Here is a 23067-nt window from a genome sequence, read left to right as displayed (position 1 = left end):
TTATTTATATATATTTTATTTTATTTATTTTATTTTATTTTATTTTTTAAATACATATATTTCTATTATTTGGTTTAGTTTTCTTTCTATATTTCTATTTATTTATCTTATAAATTTAATATCATAATTCTAAAAATTATTGTTTATTTAAAATATGAGAAAATTATAATAAAAACATAAATAACATAACATTTATATTTAAATATTTTAATAAATATAAATATATATAAAATTTTAAAAATATAAATAAATTATAAAAATAAAGCAAAAACTTCATTATGGTTTTTTCTCATTTTCCATATTTTATTCTAATTAACTTTTTATATATAAAAAATCCGGAATCTAATCTCTCACTGGGCTAATCATTTTCTATAAAACTGCTACAAACCACCCTTCTAAAACACCCGAGTTCTTAATTTTATTCATTTTTTCTTATAAAATCATATTACTATATTCATTTTGGTTTAAATTCTCTCCCAAAATAGCAAATTTACCTAATAAATATACTATTTTTTTCCCTTCTTTTTTCAAATCTCCATATAATTCCTCATCGAAAATTTCTACTGGAAATAAATTTAACAATTACATAAGTTTTTTCGGATATTATTACTTTCTTTATTTTTAATAATTTTCATTTTTATTTTAAGTAATATCTATAGTAATTTTATTTTCTAATTAATTTCTTCTATCCTATAAACCTACATATTTCTCTAGTTTTTCCTTAACTTCCTCATATTATTCCGTAGTCTCAAAATGCTATTAATCTTTATCTTCTTCAGTATGTAATACCTATATGTCTCCCTAAAATTGCTAAATATTCTTAAATTTTCTCACTTTCAAAGGTGTGGCAAAAAAACTGAAATCATCATCTTGATTTTCTTCTAAAATAATAAAAATATCTAGAAGCTCTAACATAAGCTTTTATAAAGGCAATATTTTATCTTTCTATTTTAATTTACATATTTCTTCCAAAGGCATCATATGAATCATTTTAAAACCTAAATCATCGAAATCAATTTTAAAGTCATCTATGTCTTTTTTATCTTTATTTTCTATTTAATTTAAATTATGGTGAACTTCAATTTTAGGAGCCTTTACATTTAATGGAGTAAAATCTTCTTAATTATATAAATTAATTTCCTTCTTAATTAATGTTCCTTCGGTTTAAAAAAATTCATGATTTAAAGCTTCTTCAGCTGATAAACGTTTAAATGGATTAACTTCTAATAGACGTTTCATTAAATCTATAGCTTCTTCTGATATCTATATATGTATATTTATATATATATATATATATATATATATATATATATTATATATATATTTATTTATATATTTACATCTTAATATCTTTAATGAGTAAAATCTGTTAAACATTTTTTATTACTCTCTAGTACTTAAGAGAATCTTTTTCCTGGAAATAATTATTTTCCTGTTAGCCTTTTTTTATTTATATATTTATTTAAATATATTATAATATACATAATATGCATAATCACACCTATACTAAATAAATCACATTTTTCTGTATATCTATTATTTTCACTTTCATTATTAAGAATTTCAGGCGCTACAAATCCAGGCGTTCCTACATGGACATAAATATATTTTTTTGCCTTTACATATTAAGCAAGTCCAAAATCTATAATTTTAACTTGATATGGTTATCCATCTTCAGGTTCAGTCGCAAACATTAAATTTTATGGTTTTAAATCTCTATGCATTATTCCATTATTATGTACATATAGAACTCCTATAAGAAGTTATTTCATTACTAGTTTTTGATATTCATATCCCAATTTATAATTTTTTAAATTAATCAATTCGTTTTAAAAAATCTTCTCGAAATCTAATAATTCTATAAGGATATAATAACCATTATCATCCTCGTATGTAGATATTACTTTTATACAATATTTATTATCTAAAGATCTTAAGATTGTAAGTTCATTAAATAAAGCATCCTTAATAAAATATATATTATATAAAAATAATTAATATTAATTTTAAAAATCCATATATATAAATTTAATTTATTAATATAAATATATTTTAAATACATATATTTTCACAAATAAATATATATATATATATATATATATATGTATTATTTATTTTTATATATTTCTAAAAAAATTTAATTATTTTATTTATCTAATATAGAAAATATTATTTATATATTTTTTATTTATTACATTAGCGTCTTCTATTGTTGCGAGTTTATTTTTATGTAAATATTTTACAGCAAAAGGTTTATTGTCTATTTTTCTTCTGACTTTATAAACCTTTATTACATATATATATATATATTTGTATTTATTTATATATTAATGTAGTAATAATTATATTTATTCATAAATATTTTTTTATTTTTTTTATTAGATTATATATGTATATTTCTTATAATATTTTTTTTTACAATTTTTTTCTTACTTTTGCATATTTTCCTTTTCCTATTTTTTTAATGATTTCATATTCATCTAAAAAATTTAATTAGAAAATTTATTTACTAAAATAATCTTTTAAAGTCATCATTATTATATTGTCTCCAAAATATTCTATTTTCATTGTATTATCTGTTAATAATTTAAAACCAATTATCCTTTTATTATTGCTTTTTGATGTTTTTGGATCATAAATCCATTAAATCTTCCATTCAGGCATTATTTAAATAATTTAATCTGGAATTTTTTAATAAGGTTCCTATATAATTAATATAATTTAAAACAAAAATAAATAACAAAAAATTAATTGTTTTTTAAACAAAAAAATACATAAATAAATAAAATTTTAAATAATCACTTTTGATACTATCATAGAGTTATAAGTAAAATAAACATACCTTGTTTAAATCTAACCTAAAAAGCCTTTTTTTTAAAGTCTAACTTCAAAATTACATTTACTGTAATCAAAATAAATATTATTCAAAGGCTTAAGTTGTTTTAGTTTTTTTTATTATTAGATTTACATTAATTTTATTTTAATTAAAAATAAAAGAAAATAATATATTTGTTAAATTTTCTTTATGTTTTTTTTTATTTAAATGTTATAATACAATAAGAATATTTATAGAAAAAAAAAAAAATATTGGTATTCATATTTACATTTATAAATATTAATATTTTATTTATATATTGAATTGAATATTGATACAAATATATAATAAATTTGATTTTTTAATAAATATAAAATAAAAATTAGTCTAATAAAATATTTACAAAAAAACGAAAATAAGAAATTTCAAATTTAACCTTAGTACGAATATATGTATAAATTTATTTTTGTTAATTTTATAAATATATTTACAAAATAAAAATGGACAAACAACAATAAAATACAAATAAATAAAAAATAAACAACCAAAGACAAAAAGATCTATAAAATTACCAAAGTATGGTAATGTAAAAACAACAAAAATTCATAGTGGTATGTGGAGGCGTAGCTTCTGGTATTGGAAAAGGAATAACAATAGCATCATTAGCAGCATTATTAAAACATACAGGATTTGGAGTTTCTTTAATTAAAATAGATCCATATTTAGTAAAATATATATATAAAAAAAAAAAATAATAAAAATATATATATATATATATATTTATATAAATATATATATATATATATATATATATATATATATATAATTTATATATATATAATTTATAAAAAGAATAAAGATGCAGGATTAATGTCTCCCTTTGAACATGGAGAAGTATATATATTAGATGACGGGTATTATCACTTTTTAAAATTTATAAAAAAAATATATATAGTGGGGAAGTAGATCTTGATTTAGGAAATTATGAAAGATTTTTAGGTATAAATTTTACTTCTAAACATAATATTACATCTGGCAAAATTTACTCAAGTGTTATTGAGTATTTTTGTTTTTTTTTTGTTTTTTTTTTTTAAATATTAATTAAAAAGAAAAGAAAGATAAGGTTATTATAAAGGATCAATTGTAAAATTTTTACCACATGCAACTGAAGAAATAAAAAAATAAATTTTAGAAGCAAGTTAAATTCCTATAGATTCATCAGAAAAACCACCAGAAATCGTACTTTTGGAATTAGGAGGTACTGTAGGAGATTTAGAATCTATTTTTTTTCAAGAATCAATAAGATAATTATAATTAGATTATGGAAAAGAAAATATATGTATAATATTAGTTAGTTATGCATTAAAAATAGATAATTCAGGTTATAAAACAGCTCCTATAAACAATTCCATAAAAGTATAACAAAAAAAATCCAAAAATCCAAATGTTTTTTTTTAAAAAAAGGCATTAAATTTTGCTGGTTTAAACCCAGATTTAGTAATATTAAGATCCTAAGAATAAATAGATGATGAATTTAAGTAAACAATTGCTAAAGATGCGAATATATAAAGCTATTAAGTAATAAATGTGCCTAATTTACAATTTTAATTCGAAGTTTCTTTAAAACTAAACGAATAATTGACCATTCCTATAATATTATAAAGGCTTCAACTTCCAATTGTGAAAACTTCCATATATTATTTCCAGAAAATGACTAAATATTGTCGAGAAATAATCTTTACGGAAAAAACTAAAACGAAATTAATAAAAATTGGTTTTGTGGGAAAATATGTAGAGTATTAAACTGATCCGTATTATTCAGTTACAAAAGCATTTGAAGCAGCCAGTTTTGAAGTAAGCTGTAGGTATTAAATTTTATGGATAAACCCTAAAATATTGGAATAATAACTACCAGAAGATGCATCATAAAATGACAAAGATATACACAAAATGCATTGGGAGTAATTAAAGTAGGCCGATGGGATCTTTATAGCAGGAGGGTATGGTTATATGGGATTCTAAGGGAAGATTTTAGCTGCTTAATATGCAAGGGAAAATAATATTCCATGCTATGGTGTTTGTTTTGGGTTTTAAGCTATGGCTGTTGAGTTTGCAAGGAATGTTATTGGTATATTAGATGCTTAGACTGAAGAATTCAAAAATGATTATGCATCAGAAAATTTTGTTATTAAACTTTTGCCAGATACTTCACTAAATAAATTAGGAGGAACGATGAGATTAGGGAAAAAAAAAACAAATATTTAGTAAATATATAAGCATATTTTTCAGATATATTAAAAATCTAAAATAGTGATCATAATTCTTTAGCTTATAAAATATATGGAAGTAATGAAATATAAGAAAGACATAGACATAGATATGAATTTAATGAATAATATATCAAATAATATGAAGAAAAAGGTTATATATTTCCAGGTTTTTAAGATTCGACACCTAGAAGATATTCAGTTATTAAATATATATAAATAAATATATAAATACATATAAATATATATATATATATTAATATTTATATAGTTTTCTGAATATTAAAATAATGATTTCCATGTAGGAACTTAATTCCATCCTGAATTCGGATAATCTTATTTAAATCCTTCAAAAATATACTGCGCTTTTTTCGCTTAAATATTAGGTACTTTATAAGAAAATATAAAGAAAAATGGATATTTTAAACTCTATGGATTAAAGAAAATAGACGAATAATTATAATAACATTAGTTTGAACAAAGCTTAAATGAAGTCTTAGAAATATAAAAATCTGAAGTTTAATCAAAATCAGGGGTAGAATAATAACTTTTATTAAAAATTATTTAAGAAAATTCTGATTTATTAAAAATTTAAGACTAAGAAAATAAAAGTAATTTTTTTAATTAAATAAAAAAAAAATAGATATTTTAATATAAATAAATGTATTAACTTTATTTTTTGTTATTTTAGCTAACGCTTAAGAAAAATTCGATGATAAAAAACCTAATTTTTATGATAATAATTAATATATGATTGAGTCTTTTCTTTATAATCATCCCACGTAAATTTTAAGTTGGTTATATTTAGGTTCTTAATAAAATGCAGAAGATTTAAATGTAAACGTTTTTATTTAATAAAAATAAAATAAATAAAGGATTTAATAAAAGTTAGAAATATTAAATATATACTTAATTGTACAAAAAGTATTCAAAATTTTTATGAGAAAAATTAACAATTTATATATTAAAGAATAACATTGAAAGTAAAAAATTTTATATGTATATATTATTTATAAATATATATATGTATATATATATTAATAGGGGAATGAAAAATAATAAATTTAAACCTTTTTCAATGACTGCTTTGATTTTATAAGTTTTTATTTATATGATTTTATATTTTTTTAAATATAATCAATATTAGAATTAGCAAAAACGTAAAATTATAATATACTAATTCATTCGAAAAAAGGGAATAATAGAAGCGCAGCAATTTTAATAGGTTATTTAGTCCAAAACGAATGTTTATCTTTAAAAGAGGCCGCCGAACATGTTTATAATTTAAGACCTTCTGTAAAAGTTTAATGTATTTATGTAGATTATTTATTAGAATTAGAAAAAAATGTTAATAATACATAATAAAACACATGTATGGGTTCTTATTTAAATGATAATTATGAAAAGCATCTTTAAATTTTAGAAAAATAAAATATTGAATAAAATTAAAAATTAAATGAAGTAAAAAACAATGAAAATGTTAAATATATAGAAGAATAAAAAAATTAAAAAGTTTGAATAAAAAATATATATATATAATATTTATATATTTTATTTTTTAAATAAATTTAAATTTTTTATTTATTTATTTATTTTCGTTTTAAAAAAAAAAAAATGGATTTTGATTTAAATTAAAGCCAATAAAAATTAAAAGAACATTCATAATTTCTTTCAAATTTTATTAAAAACAACAGTTCTTTATTTAATAATTAAGAAATAGCAAATTTCGATTAAAAATTAATAAAAAAATAAGAAGAAGAAAAAGAAAATAAAAATAAACTAAAAATAGTAAATGATATAGATGATATATTCGAAAATATGAAAAATAAATATAATTTGAATAATTTTTCGTCTTAAATAATCGAAAAATATATACAAGAAGATAATCATAAACCATAAAATATTTAAATTTTTAAGGATTAAGAAGAACCTGAAGATATTATAAAAAAATTAAAAAGGAAAATGTAAATAAATATATAAAATTTAATTATATATATATATATATAAAAATTAATAGAAAATATATAAATAAATAATTATTATAGATATTTATATATATATTATATTATATATATTATATATATATTTTTATATATTTGAATATATATATATTATTTATATTCTTTATTTTCTTATAAAATTATAATAATATTAAAATTTTAGAATAAATAAAGATTTAATTTATGACGATGAAAATAATATATAAACATCTAATATTAAAGAATAAACTTCTGAAAATAAATTATAAATATAAGAAAATGAATTAAAAATATAAAAAAATGAATAGATAAATAATTAAAATGAAATGCATATTATAAAAAAACAAGATAATTATAATAATTAATAATATGTAAATAATTAATAAAAATAATAAATTCATATTAAAAATGAAAAATAATTAATTAATATGCCAAAATTTGAAAAAACTTAAAATTTCCGTGAAAACATTAAATAATTAAAATAATTTTATAAAGAAAATCTTCAATAAAAATACAATATAAAATAAAAAAATAAAAGTCCACAAAGTTTAAGCCCATAAAATAAAACACCAGAAAAGCTTAAAAAACTCCAGAAAAAATTAAAAAACAAATGAAAATGCATATATCAAATCATAAGAAAATACAGATAAAAAGTCACCAGAAAATACAAATAAAAAAGAACAATAAAATATATATAAAAAACAATTATAAAATAATGAAGAATAAACGATTTTTAATGAAAGTGAATTTTTCAATTTATCTCTAGATTAGAATATTTTTGACAATTAAGATAGTGTATTGTATAGTAAAATTGATCAATAAGAAAACTTAAATTAAATTTTTGAAAATGATATAATTTTGTAAAATCTTTATTTACAAAAAACTGAATTAGAATTATAAATAAGAAAAGAATAATTAAAATTAAAATAATATTGATAGAAAAAAATAAAAATTTAATAAAAATAATAAATGTAATATATATAAAGAGATTTATTTTTTAATAAAATAATAATGATATATATATATATATATATATATTTTATATCATTTATATATAAATATATTTTTATTTAATTTAATTTATATAATAAATTATTTGAAAATAATCTTACAATAAATATTTCTATATTTTTTTTTTTTGTAAAAATTTTTATATATTTTATAATTTTATATGAATTTTTTTTTTTTATTTATATTATATAAATAATACAAATAATATTAATATATTTTTTTCCTTAAAATTTCATATTAATTATATTATTTATTGAATTTATATATTATATTCCTTAAAGAGTAAAAAATTTTATTTAATATTTTTAGAAAATTAAATATATTTTATAATTAAATAAATATATACTAAAACTTTAAATAATTAAAAATATGTTAAATATATAATCCCTAGACATAATTTAATATTTTATTTAATTTATTGATAAACTTCTTTCTATATAGAATTTTTAAATTTTATAAAATGAATTATAATTATATAAAGAAATCCTTTTAAAAAATGACATAAAAATAATACATTAATATTCTAAATAATTTTAAAATTAAACAAATACTGAAAAATAATAAAAAATATAATAAAACATTCCGATTTAAAGAAACTAATAAAAAAACAATTAAATATACGAATAAGATACTTTTAAAAATGATAATTTATAAATAAATTAATAATATTAAGCCCTAAAAGAATAAAGAATAGCTTAAATATAAGATTGGATAAATATATAGATTAATAATTCTATTTTAATAAAACATTTAAGTTATAAATGTAAAAGAGCTAAAACGATTATAAATTAAGATGAAATCTAAAAATTTATTTCCTAAAATTAATCATAAATATAATAATAATAATAAAATTAAAATTATTAAACATACTTATATTAATCCTTATAATAACCTATATGTTAATTATAAAAATAAAATTATAATTTATAATATATATCATAACCTTAATAATAATAAATATCAGAAAAATAATTATTTTAATAAGAACTTAATAGTTATGATATTTAATATTAATAAAATAAATAATAATAAAGTAATTTCGAAGATTAAAAAAATTAATTTAAAAATAATTATTTTATATAAACATTATAATTATAAACTAATAAATAATCAAATGATAAGTATTAATTACAAAATATTTTATAATTATAAGATAATTAATAGTTATAAAATAGTATATATTTTGATTATAGTTAATAATCATCTCCTTTTATTTTATAATTTAATGAAAAATAATTAAATTATTCTGATATAAATAAGTTGTCAATTCCTTAAATTGAATAAATTAGTTATTAAGAAATTAATTGTGAAAGTCAGTAAAGTCAGTATAATAATAGTATAAATATTAATAACTTATAAATAAGAGATAATGGGTTCTATGATGTAAAAAATAAAAATTATAGATAAGAGATTAAAACAACATCTGCATTAGATAATTATATAAACAGTTTTGAATTAGATGATATTAAATAATAAAATAATAAATCTGAATTTAGAAAATAATTAAATTTAAGTCAAATATAATTGGATTAATGATAAAAATAAAAAATTAAAAAATATATAATAAAAAATAATATTAAAGATAATTTATATAAAAAATGTTTTATTTAAATAAAAATATTTAATATTATTTTAAAATATATATAATCAAAATAAATAATAAAATATGTAAAAAATTATATATATTAATAATTATTTTAAGATTCTATATATATATTAAATTAATTATTCAAAAAATATGTATAAATATATATTAAATATAAATAAAGAGATATAAATATATATACATATAAATATATATTTATATATATATATTAATATATAAATTTTATTATAATTAATTATATATTTATTTTTATTTAATTTTTTTTTTATTATTATTATTATTATTTTTGTATTAAATATTTTTTTAATATATATTTTTTTATATATTAAATATTTTTATTTTTATTTTTTATATCCCTACATTTATTTTATTATCTGATATATTATAATATTATATTAAAGTAAATTATATAAAAATATAACAAAAATAAACTTTATACTGTTAATTGTATAAGAAAAAAATATTTTAAGAATTTTAATATTAGAAAAATTTACCAATTTAACATATTATTATAAAATCTTATTAAATTTATCGAAATAATATATAAAATAAATAAATATTAAATATATACTCCTAAATAATTAAAAAATATAATAATAATATATAATTTTAAAATTTAAGTTATTAAATATTATATATTTTACATATATTATAAAATTATTTTTATCATAAAAAATAAAAAATCTTTATAATTTTTTTTTATAATTTGATTTATTAAAAGAATTATCTAATTTATTATTTTATTAAATTTATAATTATATATTCTTTAAAACAAAGCATTACATATATTTTTTGATTTTATCTGAATTATTATCATATTTTTTTTTTTTTTAAATAAAATTAAAAATATCGTATAATATTCATAAATAGACTACTTTCTATTTAGCATAATATAAATAAAAACTATTCAATATTTAATTTTTTAATTTTATTATAAAGTTTAAGGATTATAAATAAAGAAATTGAATCTATAGTTTAATTTTAAAATATTAGAAAAAAATTAAAGTTAGATTTTTATAATTTTTTTTTATATAACTTATATTGTATAAATAATTTTTTTATAAATATATAAATTAAAAAAGAATTTATTATATATAAATTAAGGTACAAATATAAAATGAAATCATTAATTATAATAACTTACTTTATAAAAATTGATTTATAAAATTATAAAATTAAATAAACTCTCTATTAAAGAAATAGATGCTAATAAAAAATTAAATATTTAAAGTAAATCTAGAATAAATGTAAAAAAAAAAAATATTATGTTTAAGTTTAAGAAAAAAGTTATAATAAAAAAAATTAATAGAAAATATATTTAAAAATTAAATTAAAAATATTAAAAAAATAAAATAATTAAAATAAATAAATATTTGATAATATAAATCAATATAATTAAAAATGTAATATTATATTTTTTTTAAAATAATTAATTACAAAAATAATATTAAATATATAATAATATTCATACATATTCTTTATTTAGTTATTAATTTTTATATCTTAAAGATGTTGTATAACTGTTTCTATAAAATTTAAAAATAAAAATTTATATATATATAAATATATATATATATATATTTATTAATATTTATTTTATCATTTTTATTATATATTAATTATAATAATATAAAATATTTTAGATTAATTTATATGATATATTTAAAGGAATATATTTTTTTTTATTTTAAAATAAATAAATACTTTATAACTGGATATTAGAAATTATTTTAATAACTTTAAATTCTTTTTTAAATTTAATCTAAATCATCTAGCCTTTCCATTTCTAATCTTTAATTCATTCTTTTAGCTTCTTATAAAGATCTTTATTCATCTCTATACTTTCTACAATAATAATTAAATTATAAAATAAGAAAATTTATACTTAGATTAAAAACCAATATTAAATCTAACTTTTACACTTCCTCTACTATCGGTTTTGATATTAAATCTATCAATAGCAGAAAAAACATTCTATAAATTTATAAAAAAAAATATATATTTAATATGTATATGTCTTATTTATTTTAATTAAATAAGCAAATATTATAAATTATATATTATTTGAAAATAAATTATATATAAATTTAATTTAATGCAAATAAATAAAAATAATACTTTAATATTGTTAAAATATTTATAAAGTAATACTTCAATATTGTTAATGTATCATGCATTTTTTAAAAAATATATATAAAAATAAAAAAATACATATATATAAATATAAATATAAATATATAAAAATATATATATTTATATATATAATTTTCATACATATATTTATATATATATATATATTTATTTCATTATGCTTCTTTTTTTTTCATATTTTTGTAAAGTTATTTTTTTTCTGATATATTTATACATATATATATATATTTATTTTATATTAAAAATTACATAAATAATTTAAATAAACTATATTAAATTTTAAATTTTATATATATTTTATATTAATTATAAATACTTCATCATTTAATAAACTTGTTTGTGCAATTTTTTTATATCATATAATTTAGTTTATCCTCCTAAAAAAAACTCGTGAATTTTCGCATATAAGCTTTAACATGGAGTCCATGTTTTTACAATTATTTCATGTGTTCCTGGTTTATTAGGAACTTCACAAAATCCATATCCTTTATATAATAAGATAATTATTTAAATTTTTTATTTATAAAAATAACCTTCTAGTCTTTTTCTTCCCCAAGAATCTAAAGAATGAAGTATAAGAAACATAAAAGGAAATTTTTTGCATTCTGTAACTATTTACTCAATTATATATATTTTTTTAAAAAAAATATAATTTAATATACTTGTTTCTGAAGATGTTTATAATTATATATCAAAAGGAAAACAATAATTTGTTACAATTTATTTTCCATTTTAAGTGTATTTTTAAATAGTAGGTGAAGCTGCTTATGTTATAGAATTACTTTATTATTATTTTATTTAAATTAAAAAAAATAAAAAATTTACAGCATATTCCATTCTCTTTTTGTTTCCTCACTTGGCTTTTTAGATATCATTTATAAATCTTCATAATCTGGTTTCCAATTATCTTATAAAACAAATTCGTATTCAATATATAAATTTTCAATATCAAAATCATATGCTTACATTATTTCACCTATAATATTGATTCTAGTCCCTTTTTTAAATAACTTTTAAAATTAATTTTATTTAAAATTTTAATTACAATTTTTTCTTAATATTGGAGTTTATTAAAACCCTTCACCAATTAAATTTGCTCTTATTTCTTCCTCTCTATTTTTTTTTTTAATTTGCTTATTAATGTTATTTATTATTTAAATACGATATCATGATTTTTTACAAAAAATTGAAATATTTTTTTTTTAAATTTTTTTATAAATAATAATTATATATATAAAATAATTAAATAAAATATTATTTAATAATATAATATAAATGATTTATATATTTAAAATTATGAAAATCAATAAAAATATTTAAATAATAATAAAAATAAGTTATTTTTATCTATAAAGAAATTAAAATTAAAAAAAAATATAAATTTTATATATATATATATATATATATATATATATATTATAAAGTAAACTAAATATATTTAATATATAAAAAAAAAATTATGTTAAAAAATTTGTATAGAGTAAATAATAAAAATTAAAAAAATAATATAAGAATAATAAAAATAAAATAAAATAAAATAAATAAATAAATAAAAAAAAAATATAAAGAAATATATAGATTAATAATAAATTTACAAATATATAGATATATATATATATATATATATGTATACATATATATATATATATCTATTTATTTTCAAGATTAAACCTCTATTTTTTCTATTACTGGACAAATTTAATCAAATTTTATATAATCTTTTTTAAATTGACTTATATATTAATTTTCGAAACATGGAATTCTAGTAATAAATTAATCTTTTTATTTCCACATTTAAGCTTTTTAATTATTTTTAGGTCCTTAATAAAATTACATATTTGTAGTTAATCCTTGAAATGGAATAAGATTTTAACATCCTGTACGTTTATAATTGCTTCCTTCAGGTTCAGTTTTTTAAATATTTATTTTTTAATAATCTTTTTTATAGGAACTGAATCCTGAGAAAGGCATTGCATCAATAGTAGTTCTATCATTTCCTCCTTTTATATTCATATAAGAGTTTCCCCACTCCTAGAAATCTCTTTTATATTAAGATCTTCCTTATTATTATGGTTTTAAGTCTGGAAGTATTTCTTTTTTGTAAGGTTTTGAAATCCCATAATATTCTTATGGAGGCTTTAAAAAATCGGAATGAAAAATGGACTCAATATCTAAATTTTTAGCATCCGGCTATAAATTATTATATATTTTATTATCAAACTTGACATCAATTGGATTTTTTTTTTGTGATGAAATCCTTCGTATAAGTGGATTGGGGTAAATGCTCTTTATAAGAATTTTATAAAAAAGCCTTTTTATTAAATCTACATAAATGTTTACCACAAGTACATATATAACAGTCACATTTTCCTCTGATATGACTATAATAAACATCATTTTATTCTATAAAAGAAGATACTGTTTAATCAATTTTACATGGAGTTGTTTATTCTTATTCTTATTATTATTATTTTTACCTTTATGGAGTATTATATTTTGAGTCTATATTTTAGTTAAATTAAATAGATTTTTAAATATTTGATTTATTTAAATGTATTTTTTATGTTTTAAAATTTTTAGATAAATAGTTAGTATTCATTTTGTTTTTAATTTTTTTAATATAATTATTTTTTTAATGTGTTTATTTTTTAATATTTTTAAATTTTTTTGGATTTTTGTTTATAAGATATATAAAATGATATTATAAAAAATAAAATTGTTATTTTATTATAAAAACATTAAATTAATAATTAATAGAGTAAATATCTTTTTTTAATTTAGTCTAAGTATTTAAAAATTATAATAATTAATAATAATATTCCTTTAAATTTTTTTAATTTTAATATACATTATAAAAATATATTTAGCAAATTATATGTTTAATTATAATAAAAAAAAAAAAATTGTAATTTTTTTTTAATAAATGGAAAAATAAATATATTATTTTATTTTAGAAATTATATAAAGATTATAATAAATATATAATTTATTATATATTTAAAAATAAAAAAAAAATATGTTATAATTAAATTAATTAATTTATTTTTAATTATTTATTAAAAAAATNTAAAGATTATATATTTATTTATTCATATATATAAAAATAAAATAATTAAAATAAAAAAAAAAATAATTATATAAAAAGAAATCTTTATTTAAATTATTTTATATCAAATATTTAAAAATAAATTTTTATTTAAAATCTTAAATATAATTTTATTTTTATCAAAATAAAAAAAAATTATATCATATATTTTAAAAAAATGAAGTTTACAATTTAAATATTAAAAAAGAAAAATATAAATAAAAAAATAAATATTCATAATAATAAAAATATATATATATATATATAAAATAAAAATTTATATGTAAATTTAATAAAATCTAAAATATTTAAACAAAAAAATTGTATATATATAAATATATAAATATTTATTTATATATATATATATAAAAAAATATTAAATAATTAAAATTTTTTTATATCAAATTAATATAAATTTATTTAATTAATTATATTTAAATAAATATTATTTTTATTTTATATTTTTTTTTAATATATAATTTCAAATAAATGTATATTTATGTTAAAGAAAAATAAAAAAGTAACTCTTAAATTTATTAATAATTTAAATCAATTTGAAATCAAAAAGAATTAGTATAATAATGAATCAAAATTTTAATATTCTATCTAAACAAATTAATATCTAATCCAATATCTTTATACAGATTATTATAATAAGAAGGTTTAAAAAATTAATATATTTATAATAGTAAAATTTTATATGATTTTTTTATATACTATTCTAAAAATTAATATATATTAATATATATATATATATAATATAATAAATAAAAATATTAATATAGATTTATCATTATATTAAAAAATATAATATAAATATAGATATTTTATTTTATTAAATAAATATTATTTATTATTATTTTTTTCAATATGTCAAATATAATTAAATAAAAATAAGATAAATAATATTTTAAAAACTTTGTAATTATAATTTTTAAATTTAGAAAATAAAAAAAATATTATTAAAAAATTAAAAAATTAATAAAATTAAATAATTATATATATATATTTATAAATGTATATATATCAATAAATTTATATATATATGTATATACATATATAAATATTTATAATATTTTTTTAAATAATTTTTATTTAAAAAATTAAAAAAATGATTCTTTTAATTATACTTAATTTTTTTTTCTCTTATTTTTTAAAGCAAATAATTAAATATCTTTAAAAATATATATATATTAATTTTTGAAATTATATAATATATATATATATATATATCATTATATATTTAAATATAATTAAAAAAACTAAAATTTATAAAAATTATAAAATGAATACTTCTTCCTTTATAAAAGAAGAAGAAAAAAAAAATAATAATCCAGAAATTAAAAATGCTGTTGAGCGCTTAATAAAGCTAGATAAAAAGCATGCAAATTTCGAATTTTATGACCCTATAATAAAGTTATTAAATATAATAAATAACTTTTTTTTTATATAAATATAAAAAAATAAAAATAAAAATATTTTTTAGTTTGAAAGTAAAAGTAAGAAATATTAATTCAGCATCATCTAATGCAATTCTTAATTAAAATTAATAAGAAAAAACTTTAAGGTGCTTTTGGCGCCATATCAGTAATTATTATTTCCGTAAAATTGATCAAAGTGAGCAAGAAAGGATTGAATATCTTTAATAACTAACAAACGAATATACATAAGGTTTTAATACATTATTTAGTTAAAAATTTAAATTTTAAATTTATTTTTATTTTTCCTTTATAATTTTTTTAATTAATTAATTATTTTATTTTTTGAAAAAAATATTATTTTCTATGCATTTATTATTAAAAAAAAAAAAAAAAAAAAAAAAAAAATTAATAAAAAAACCTATAAATAGTTATTTTATTTTTTTGTATTAAAAGTAAAAAAAAAAAATCATTTTTTTTTTTAATAAATATAAAATATAAATATTTATATTTTATTTTTTTAAATATAAATATTTATTTAAAAAAAAAAAAATATAAATAAAAAAATAGTTAAACTTAAAAATTAAAAAGCCTAAATAAAAAGCATAAATTAAGTTTTTAGAACATTAATAAATACACAAGCCTTTAAATAAAATAAATTAAATTTATAAAATCTTCAAATAGCATGTAATATAGAATATCTATTATATGAGAATTAAAATAAAGCAAATAAAAAAAAACTACAAATCTTATAATCTCAAAAGAACTATACTATATCTAAAACTTTAAATTATAAAATACTCGAAAACGAATAAAAAAAATTAATTGAAATCTAAAATGATCTCCAAGAATTAGAAGAACAAAAATAACAACAAGAAACTGGGGATTAATTAACTTTAGAAATGCGATATTTAATGAAAGAATTATAAAATATAAACGAATAGAATAAAGATAAAATTTTACAGTAAAAAATAAATAAAAAAGAATATCAATTATATTTAATTAAAAAAAAAATAGATTAGATAAAAAAGTTAAATAAGAAATAAAAGAAAATAAACTAATTTATTTCGAATGTGATGATAATAAAGAAATACCTAATAATATAAACTACAATCCTAATTTCCAAAAAGAGCTAGGTTTAACAGATCCTAGAGCAATATATAACGAAAAATATATAAATGAATTACATTTAAAATATTTATAATAAACTATAATTAAATTAGATGAAAAATAAGTGGCTGATTCTATTTCAAAAATAACAAATTGTAAAAAAGAAAGAAAAATGATTTTTTTTTGAAATTACATTTGAATCTGCTTTAAATTCTTAACCTATATATGTAGAAAAAAATGTTCTTTAAAAATTAGATAATTATAGAGAAACTACATTATTAAAATAATATAATTTACCTACTAAAACATTATTTTCTTCAATATCACATAATGTAAATAAAAATATATATATATATATATATATATATATATAAATATATATATATATATATATATATTTAATTTATATATATATATATATATATTTATATTTAGTATATTGGTATATAATAAATTGTTGCTTAAAGAAATAAACCAAATCCTAGAAAAAATATAAATTCTTTTGATTTAATGTAAACAAATTATCATAACCATTTGGATGAAAATCATATAAATTCATTAAATTATACTAAGAACTTTGATATTTGTCATAACTGTAGATCATTATATGAAGCTAGATATTTAATTAAATGTCACTACAGAAGTTTTTTTATGGGAATGAATACATTTAATTCATAATAAAATGATTCTTTATTTATAAATTAATGTAATTAAAGTATTTATATATTATTTTATATAATAAAATTTAAATATATATTCAATATATAAATAGTGGAAATAGAAAAAAATAATCCAAGAAGACCTTTTTTAAACCGAAAAAGAAATAATTATTTAAATTACATAAAGAAAAGCAGTAAATATAAAATTTAGTAATAATATTATAATGATATTCAGATTATTTATTTATATACATAAAATAGATGGAGAATTCATTTGCAAAAGAAAATATTGTCTAAGTTGTTTGAAACTACATTATGATTATAAGAATGACACTTAATCAAAAAATGATTGGATATGTCCTTTTTGTTAAGTATTTTTTTATTTTTCTTTCATTTTAATTATTTATATAATTATTTATAGGGATATTGTCATTGTATAAGATGTCAAAGAAATGAACTTTTGACAAAATTAAAAGGCATTTTTGTATAATATGGAGGTGATATTTAAGTTTTGGAGAATGAATCTGTCTTTAATAAATATATTAAAGCTATTTAAGAAGAAGATAATAAAAAGAAAGTATATATTTATTAATATTTAAATATATATATAAATATATATATAAATATATATATAAATATATATATATATATATATTAATTTTAAAAAGGATAAAATAGAAAATTAATAAAATATATCATTAAGTAGTTAAATTGTTCATAAAATATAAAAAGAAAATAACTTAAAAGTAAGCAAAACAATAAAAAACTTAGAAGATAATTTAAACTAATTAACTGATTTTAGATTCGATATGGAAAGAATTAGACTTATTATTTCTTAAGTTTTAAAAAGGGAAAAGAAAAAATATTTAATTCTAAATGAATAATATTAAAAATTTATGGAAAATTTTTAACATGAATGTGAAAATAACCATATAAATGGTTTTGAAAAAAAATAAATCAAATTAAGATAGAAAATGGATAAAAAAATTAAAGTATTTTTCAAAATATATAACTTTTTTATATTTTTTTTTTTATTATAAATATAGAAAAGAACTATAAATACTGAATTAAAAAGTTTATTAAAGCAATAAGATAAATAAATTCTATAAATGTCTTAAACTAAAGATAAAAATATGAGGTCGAAAATTAAAAATATATAATAAGATTGAAAAAAAAAAAAAAAAAAATTAAATAATTTTTTTTTTTGATTTAAAAAAAAAATGTTAAGAAAATAAAAATATGAATAAAAAAATATATATATATATATAAAAATAATTTTATATAAATTAGATTTTTAAATAACAAAAAACATATATATATATACATATATATATATATATATATATATATATATATTTATATATATAAAATTTTTAATAATAAAATTTCTATATATAAATATTTATATATAAAGATATAAATATAATAATATATAAATATATATATTTAGATTTTTCAAATTTATATTTCTTTTAAATAATTTTTTCTTTTATTTTTATTTAATGTTTCTATTTTTTTTAAAAAAATTATACAAAATTTGATTAAAAAAATAAAAATTATAAATATATTATTATAAATTTTTAAATATTTATATGAAAATAAAATAATTAAAAATAATATCATTAAATTATTTATTTTTTTAAATATTATTCTAAAATTTAAACCAATTAATAATAATTTTATGATATATGATTTTTATTAGTTTATATTTTCTATTTTCTTTTATTAGACTTTTATTCATTTTCTTTGTTTGAATAAATTAAATTAAATAATTTAAATCAAAATTTATTTTATTTCATTTATAAAAGTTATTTTTAAATATGAATTTATCTATTTTTTATAATTTTAAAATTAAAATTAAAAATAATATTAGTACAATTGTTTAGTAAATATTATGATGAAATAGATATTTTGTTAATAATAGATAAGTATTAATAGTAATCATAAAAAATAATACAAAATATATAATATTTATAACATGTTTTAATAATTATAATATATATATATTCATCATTTTTATTATTATTATTATTATTATTATTATTATTATTATTATTATTATTATATTTTTAATATAGGTAAAACCATCTAATTAAAATAATTCGAATTCTCCGACCACATAAATGTTCCATGCCCCCCTTCAATAATTTAAAACGTACAATTTTATAAACTGTCTCTTAAAAGTTAAGCATCTTTGAGATCTGCAATTTCATCATAAACTCCAGTTATTAAATGCACATTTTATTTAATATTACCTAATTAATAAACTGGTGGATTCTTTTATCCATATACTTTTATATTTTCCTCTATACTACCAAAATCAAATTTTTTAATTCTGTTTAATTTTTTATTTAAAAACATTTGTTACCAATGTTCTAAATTTCTAGCCGAAGTTGCATCAGGATAATGTCCTGCAATAACCGGAAACCTTATTTCATTATCTGTTTTTGGTTCGAAATTAGCAATTTATTTATCTAAGATTCTACAAATAAAAGACAAAAATTTACATATAAAAATTATTAAACTTTCTTCTTTATAATTCGGCATTAGTATATAATTAATATTAAAAAAGTTAAAAATTTTTACTAAATTTAATTTCTCAATTAAAAAATCAATACTCATTTCAGCATTTGAAACATACCCAACAGGCGCCAAAGCAATAAAAGACTATAAATATTTTTAAATAACATAATTATTTTCAGATAGAGCCGCAAACATAATAGTAGTCCCCTAAGAATGGCCTATATAGTTAATTTTCTATCCTGTTTTTACCCAAATATATTCAAAAGCAGCCGGAAGGTCTTTTTCACTAATATCTTACCAGGAAAATTCCCAAAACTATTTATCTTTTTTCCAATCTAAAAATTCATGTTCTAATGAAAAATGATTACCTCGGCTATTACCGAGCCAAACATCATAACCTTCATTAGCTAAAATAAATCCAGGAGCATTTTCTTCAGTATTAGAAATAAAATTAAATGAAGAATCTAATAAGCCGTGTTATAAATACACTACGGGCTTATTAGGAGAAATTTTACTATTTTTTTTTAAATTCTGTGGAAGGTTAGTATGTAATTGTCAGAAGTTTTTATTTTGTGATTTTCTAAAGGGTAATTATAGAATCCACAGTATTATTCAATTGTTGCTCTGCCTAAATCAATTTCTTTTTATGGATTATTTAATGAATAGGAAGATATAAATAAAAAGATAAGAAAATAGATTATATATTTCATATTTATTTATTTTTTAGGTTTTTTATTCTTTTTTTTTTTTTTTTAAAAAAAAATACTTTTATAAAATTTTATAGAGTATTTAGTTTAATTTTTTTTCCATACTATAATTTAATAATTAATAATATATAATATTATAATAATAAAAAAAAAAATTTAAAAAGTATTAAAAAAAATGTAAATCAAAATATTAAGTTATTATTTAAATTAAAATAATATATTATAAAAATTATTTAAATATTAATAAATTTCCAATTATTATTAATTACTTAAATGTTTTATATAAAACATAATATTAAGATGAAATTTATTATAAAAAAAAATAGACAAAGATTAAAGAAGGATTATTTTTTTTTAAATTAAAATAAAATATATAATAAGATAAAAAAAAAAATGTACAAATAATTATTATTAATTTAAAAATATATGTATGTATATAAATATATATATATTTAAATATAATTTTAATTTATTATTTTTATAATATATTCATATGTTTTAGATATTTTTTATTCATTTTTATTTCTATTTAAATGATGATTTTTAGAAAATATTAATTTTTTTTACATTTTTTAGTTAATTATAAATATTATCAAATTAGTAAAAGAATTATTTAATTAATTTTAAACATAAATTTCTATAAAATTTAATATTATTATTTATAAGATTTATAAAATTAATTTTTATTATTTATATAATATATATTTTTCACTTTTTTATAATTAATTTTTATAATTTTAACTATATTATTTAACAATATTCTTTTTATTTAATTATTACTAAATTTTATGTTATTTATTGAATTATTATGATTATATTCATATTATTTTTAATTAATATTTCAATATATAAGGTTATTTTCTTTAATTATTATTTTTTATAATAAAATAAAAATTAATTTTTCATATAATTATTATATTTATTTTATAGATGCTCTTAAATATTCAATTTTTTGTATAATCTAATAATATTTTAATATTCTATAATTTGTTTTTTATTTTTTTAAATATATTATATAATAAATTTATTTCATATTCTTATTTAAGTACTAAGTTTAAATACAATATAAAAAATATCTAAAATAATATTTATAATTAATAAAAATTTTTATAAAAAATACAAAAAAAAATCTTTTTGATTATATTAATTTAATATTTAATAAGTCTTATTAGATCATACTTAATAATTTTTAAATAAAATTTATATATATAATTTATTAATGTAATCATAATTTTGATACTTGAATAATATATATAAATAATAAATAAATTAATTTGATTGTATATATTTTTATCACATATAAAATAATTTATATAAAATTAAGTTATTAATTTTAGTTAAATAAAAATTTAAAAAGAATATATATCTTTGTAGATATATATACATTGAAATGCTCATTAAGTAAATTATTATTATTAATAAAATTTTATATAAAATAAAAAAAACACATTAAAAATAACTATCTATGAATTTTTTTATAAATTAAATATAAAATATGTTATAAAAATCTATTAATTAAAAAAATTAAACAAATAAAATATTATATAAAAATTTGTTAATATTAATATTATTTATATTCTCTCTATGTATATGTATATATATATATATATATAATATTTTATTAATAATTTAAAAAATATTATAATATAAATTATTTTATTATATTATTTAAAATAATTATTTTTATTCTTTTATTATAATTTATTTTAGTTCAATTCCTTTAATCTTATTAATCG

At 14.2% G+C, this 23067-nt stretch overlaps 5 protein-coding genes across 5 annotated transcripts, besides 66 other annotated features; 2 read left to right on the top strand and 3 right to left on the bottom strand. All coding sequences in view use genetic code 6, as the record gives it.

The window, feature by feature from the left end:
• Positions 1–36: part of a microsatellite that runs on past the window's edge.
• Positions 1–46: part of a microsatellite that runs on past the window's edge.
• A 147-nt stretch (positions 47–193) lies between these two features.
• Positions 194–259: a microsatellite.
• Positions 219–262: a microsatellite.
• Positions 263–775: 513 nt separating this feature from the next.
• IMG5_108840 (protein kinase domain protein) lies at positions 776–2914 on the bottom strand (the record flags this gene model as incomplete). Its single annotated transcript, XM_004034909.1, has 7 exons — positions 2803–2914; positions 2434–2703; positions 2196–2285; positions 1483–1964; positions 1341–1440; positions 960–1263; positions 776–810 (listed from the first exon to the last, which is right to left on the bottom strand). The coding sequence occupies exons 1-7, from the start codon at positions 2815–2817 to the stop codon at positions 776–778; spliced, it is 1296 nt and encodes a 431-aa protein (XP_004034957.1). The 5' UTR covers positions 2818–2914.
• Positions 1260–1336: a microsatellite.
• Positions 2079–2104: a microsatellite.
• A 479-nt stretch (positions 2915–3393) lies between the features above and the next one.
• IMG5_108830 (hypothetical protein) lies at positions 3394–5361 on the top strand (the record flags this gene model as incomplete). The annotated part of the gene is made up of 6 exons (XM_004034908.1): positions 3394–3540; positions 3668–3729; positions 3771–3875; positions 3925–4231; positions 4280–5079; positions 5127–5361. 6 exons carry the CDS (start codon positions 3394–3396, stop codon positions 5359–5361), a joined length of 1656 nt encoding a protein of 551 aa, XP_004034956.1.
• Positions 3576–3655: a microsatellite.
• Positions 3879–3905: a microsatellite.
• Positions 5289–5339: a microsatellite.
• Positions 5292–5352: a microsatellite.
• A 323-nt stretch (positions 5362–5684) lies between the features above and the next one.
• Positions 5685–5744: a microsatellite.
• Positions 5745–6617: 873 nt separating this feature from the next.
• Positions 6618–6670: a microsatellite.
• A 400-nt stretch (positions 6671–7070) lies between these two features.
• Positions 7071–7203: a microsatellite.
• Positions 7074–7168: a microsatellite.
• Positions 7118–7203: a microsatellite.
• A 112-nt stretch (positions 7204–7315) lies between these two features.
• Positions 7316–7367: a microsatellite.
• Positions 7368–7417: 50 nt separating this feature from the next.
• Positions 7418–7485: a microsatellite.
• A 139-nt stretch (positions 7486–7624) lies between these two features.
• Positions 7625–7669: a microsatellite.
• Positions 7670–7938: 269 nt separating this feature from the next.
• Positions 7939–7991: a microsatellite.
• Positions 7992–8002: 11 nt separating this feature from the next.
• Positions 8003–8038: a microsatellite.
• A 37-nt stretch (positions 8039–8075) lies between these two features.
• Positions 8076–8125: a microsatellite.
• Positions 8077–8128: a microsatellite.
• Positions 8079–8159: a microsatellite.
• A 1450-nt stretch (positions 8160–9609) lies between these two features.
• Positions 9610–9649: a microsatellite.
• Positions 9650–9813: 164 nt separating this feature from the next.
• Positions 9814–9899: a microsatellite.
• Positions 9854–9922: a microsatellite.
• Positions 9867–9937: a microsatellite.
• Positions 9867–9965: a microsatellite.
• Positions 9910–10015: a microsatellite.
• Positions 9914–10004: a microsatellite.
• Positions 9945–10032: a microsatellite.
• Positions 10033–10973: 941 nt separating this feature from the next.
• Positions 10974–11030: a microsatellite.
• Positions 11012–11052: a microsatellite.
• Positions 11012–11079: a microsatellite.
• Positions 11080–11143: 64 nt separating this feature from the next.
• On the bottom strand, positions 11144–14226 carry IMG5_108820 (hypothetical protein; the record flags this gene model as incomplete). Its single annotated transcript, XM_004034907.1, has 10 exons — positions 11144–11204; positions 11383–11523; positions 11564–11652; positions 12163–12314; positions 12363–12440; positions 12492–12610; positions 12655–12826; positions 12875–12942; positions 13664–14019; positions 14170–14226. 10 exons carry the CDS (start codon positions 14224–14226, stop codon positions 11144–11146), a joined length of 1293 nt encoding a protein of 430 aa, XP_004034955.1.
• Positions 11229–11259: a microsatellite.
• Positions 11861–11922: a microsatellite.
• Positions 11866–11940: a microsatellite.
• Positions 11890–11976: a microsatellite.
• Positions 13043–13083: a microsatellite.
• Positions 13214–13250: a microsatellite.
• Positions 13312–13396: a microsatellite.
• Positions 13316–13389: a microsatellite.
• Positions 13319–13415: a microsatellite.
• Positions 13320–13389: a microsatellite.
• Positions 13427–13478: a microsatellite.
• A 212-nt stretch (positions 14227–14438) lies between the features above and the next one.
• Positions 14439–14479: a microsatellite.
• Positions 14441–14489: a microsatellite.
• Positions 14490–15238: 749 nt separating this feature from the next.
• Positions 15239–15282: a microsatellite.
• A 5-nt stretch (positions 15283–15287) lies between these two features.
• Positions 15288–15342: a microsatellite.
• Positions 15320–15365: a microsatellite.
• A 278-nt stretch (positions 15366–15643) lies between these two features.
• Positions 15644–15681: a microsatellite.
• Positions 15677–15761: a microsatellite.
• A 114-nt stretch (positions 15762–15875) lies between these two features.
• Positions 15876–15912: a microsatellite.
• Positions 15908–15992: a microsatellite.
• Positions 15911–15990: a microsatellite.
• Positions 15915–15992: a microsatellite.
• A 207-nt stretch (positions 15993–16199) lies between these two features.
• On the top strand, positions 16200–19179 carry IMG5_108810 (hypothetical protein; the record flags this gene model as incomplete). The annotated part of the gene is made up of 8 exons (XM_004034906.1): positions 16200–16330; positions 16401–16585; positions 16903–17296; positions 17350–17774; positions 17878–18148; positions 18428–18678; positions 18770–19093; positions 19148–19179. The coding sequence occupies 4 exons, from the start codon at positions 16200–16202 to the stop codon at positions 17627–17629; spliced, it is 990 nt and encodes a 329-aa protein (XP_004034954.1). The 3' UTR covers positions 17630–17774; positions 17878–18148; positions 18428–18678; positions 18770–19093; positions 19148–19179.
• Positions 16713–16740: a microsatellite.
• Positions 16913–16946: a microsatellite.
• Positions 17785–17873: a microsatellite.
• Positions 18680–18756: a microsatellite.
• Positions 18693–18756: a microsatellite.
• A 232-nt stretch (positions 19180–19411) lies between the features above and the next one.
• Positions 19412–19547: a microsatellite.
• Positions 19548–20111: 564 nt separating this feature from the next.
• On the bottom strand, positions 20112–21089 carry IMG5_108800 (ab-hydrolase associated lipase region family protein, putative; the record flags this gene model as incomplete). Its single annotated transcript, XM_004034905.1, has 1 exon — positions 20112–21089. Exon 1 carries the CDS (start codon positions 20817–20819, stop codon positions 20112–20114), a length of 708 nt encoding a protein of 235 aa, XP_004034953.1. The 5' UTR covers positions 20820–21089.
• Positions 20118–20166: a microsatellite.
• Positions 21090–21997: 908 nt separating the features above from the next.
• Positions 21998–22069: a microsatellite.
• An 858-nt stretch (positions 22070–22927) lies between these two features.
• Positions 22928–23005: a microsatellite.
• Positions 22977–23040: a microsatellite.
• Between the last annotated feature and the right edge of the window lie 27 nt (positions 23041–23067).

This window comes from Ichthyophthirius multifiliis (genome assembly GCF_000220395.1).
Source record: "Ichthyophthirius multifiliis unplaced genomic scaffold scaff_1120509250894, whole genome shotgun sequence".
Lineage (NCBI taxonomy): Eukaryota > Ciliophora > Oligohymenophorea > Hymenostomatida > Ichthyophthirius > Ichthyophthirius multifiliis.
This window is presented reverse-complemented; position numbering and strand designations above follow the sequence as displayed.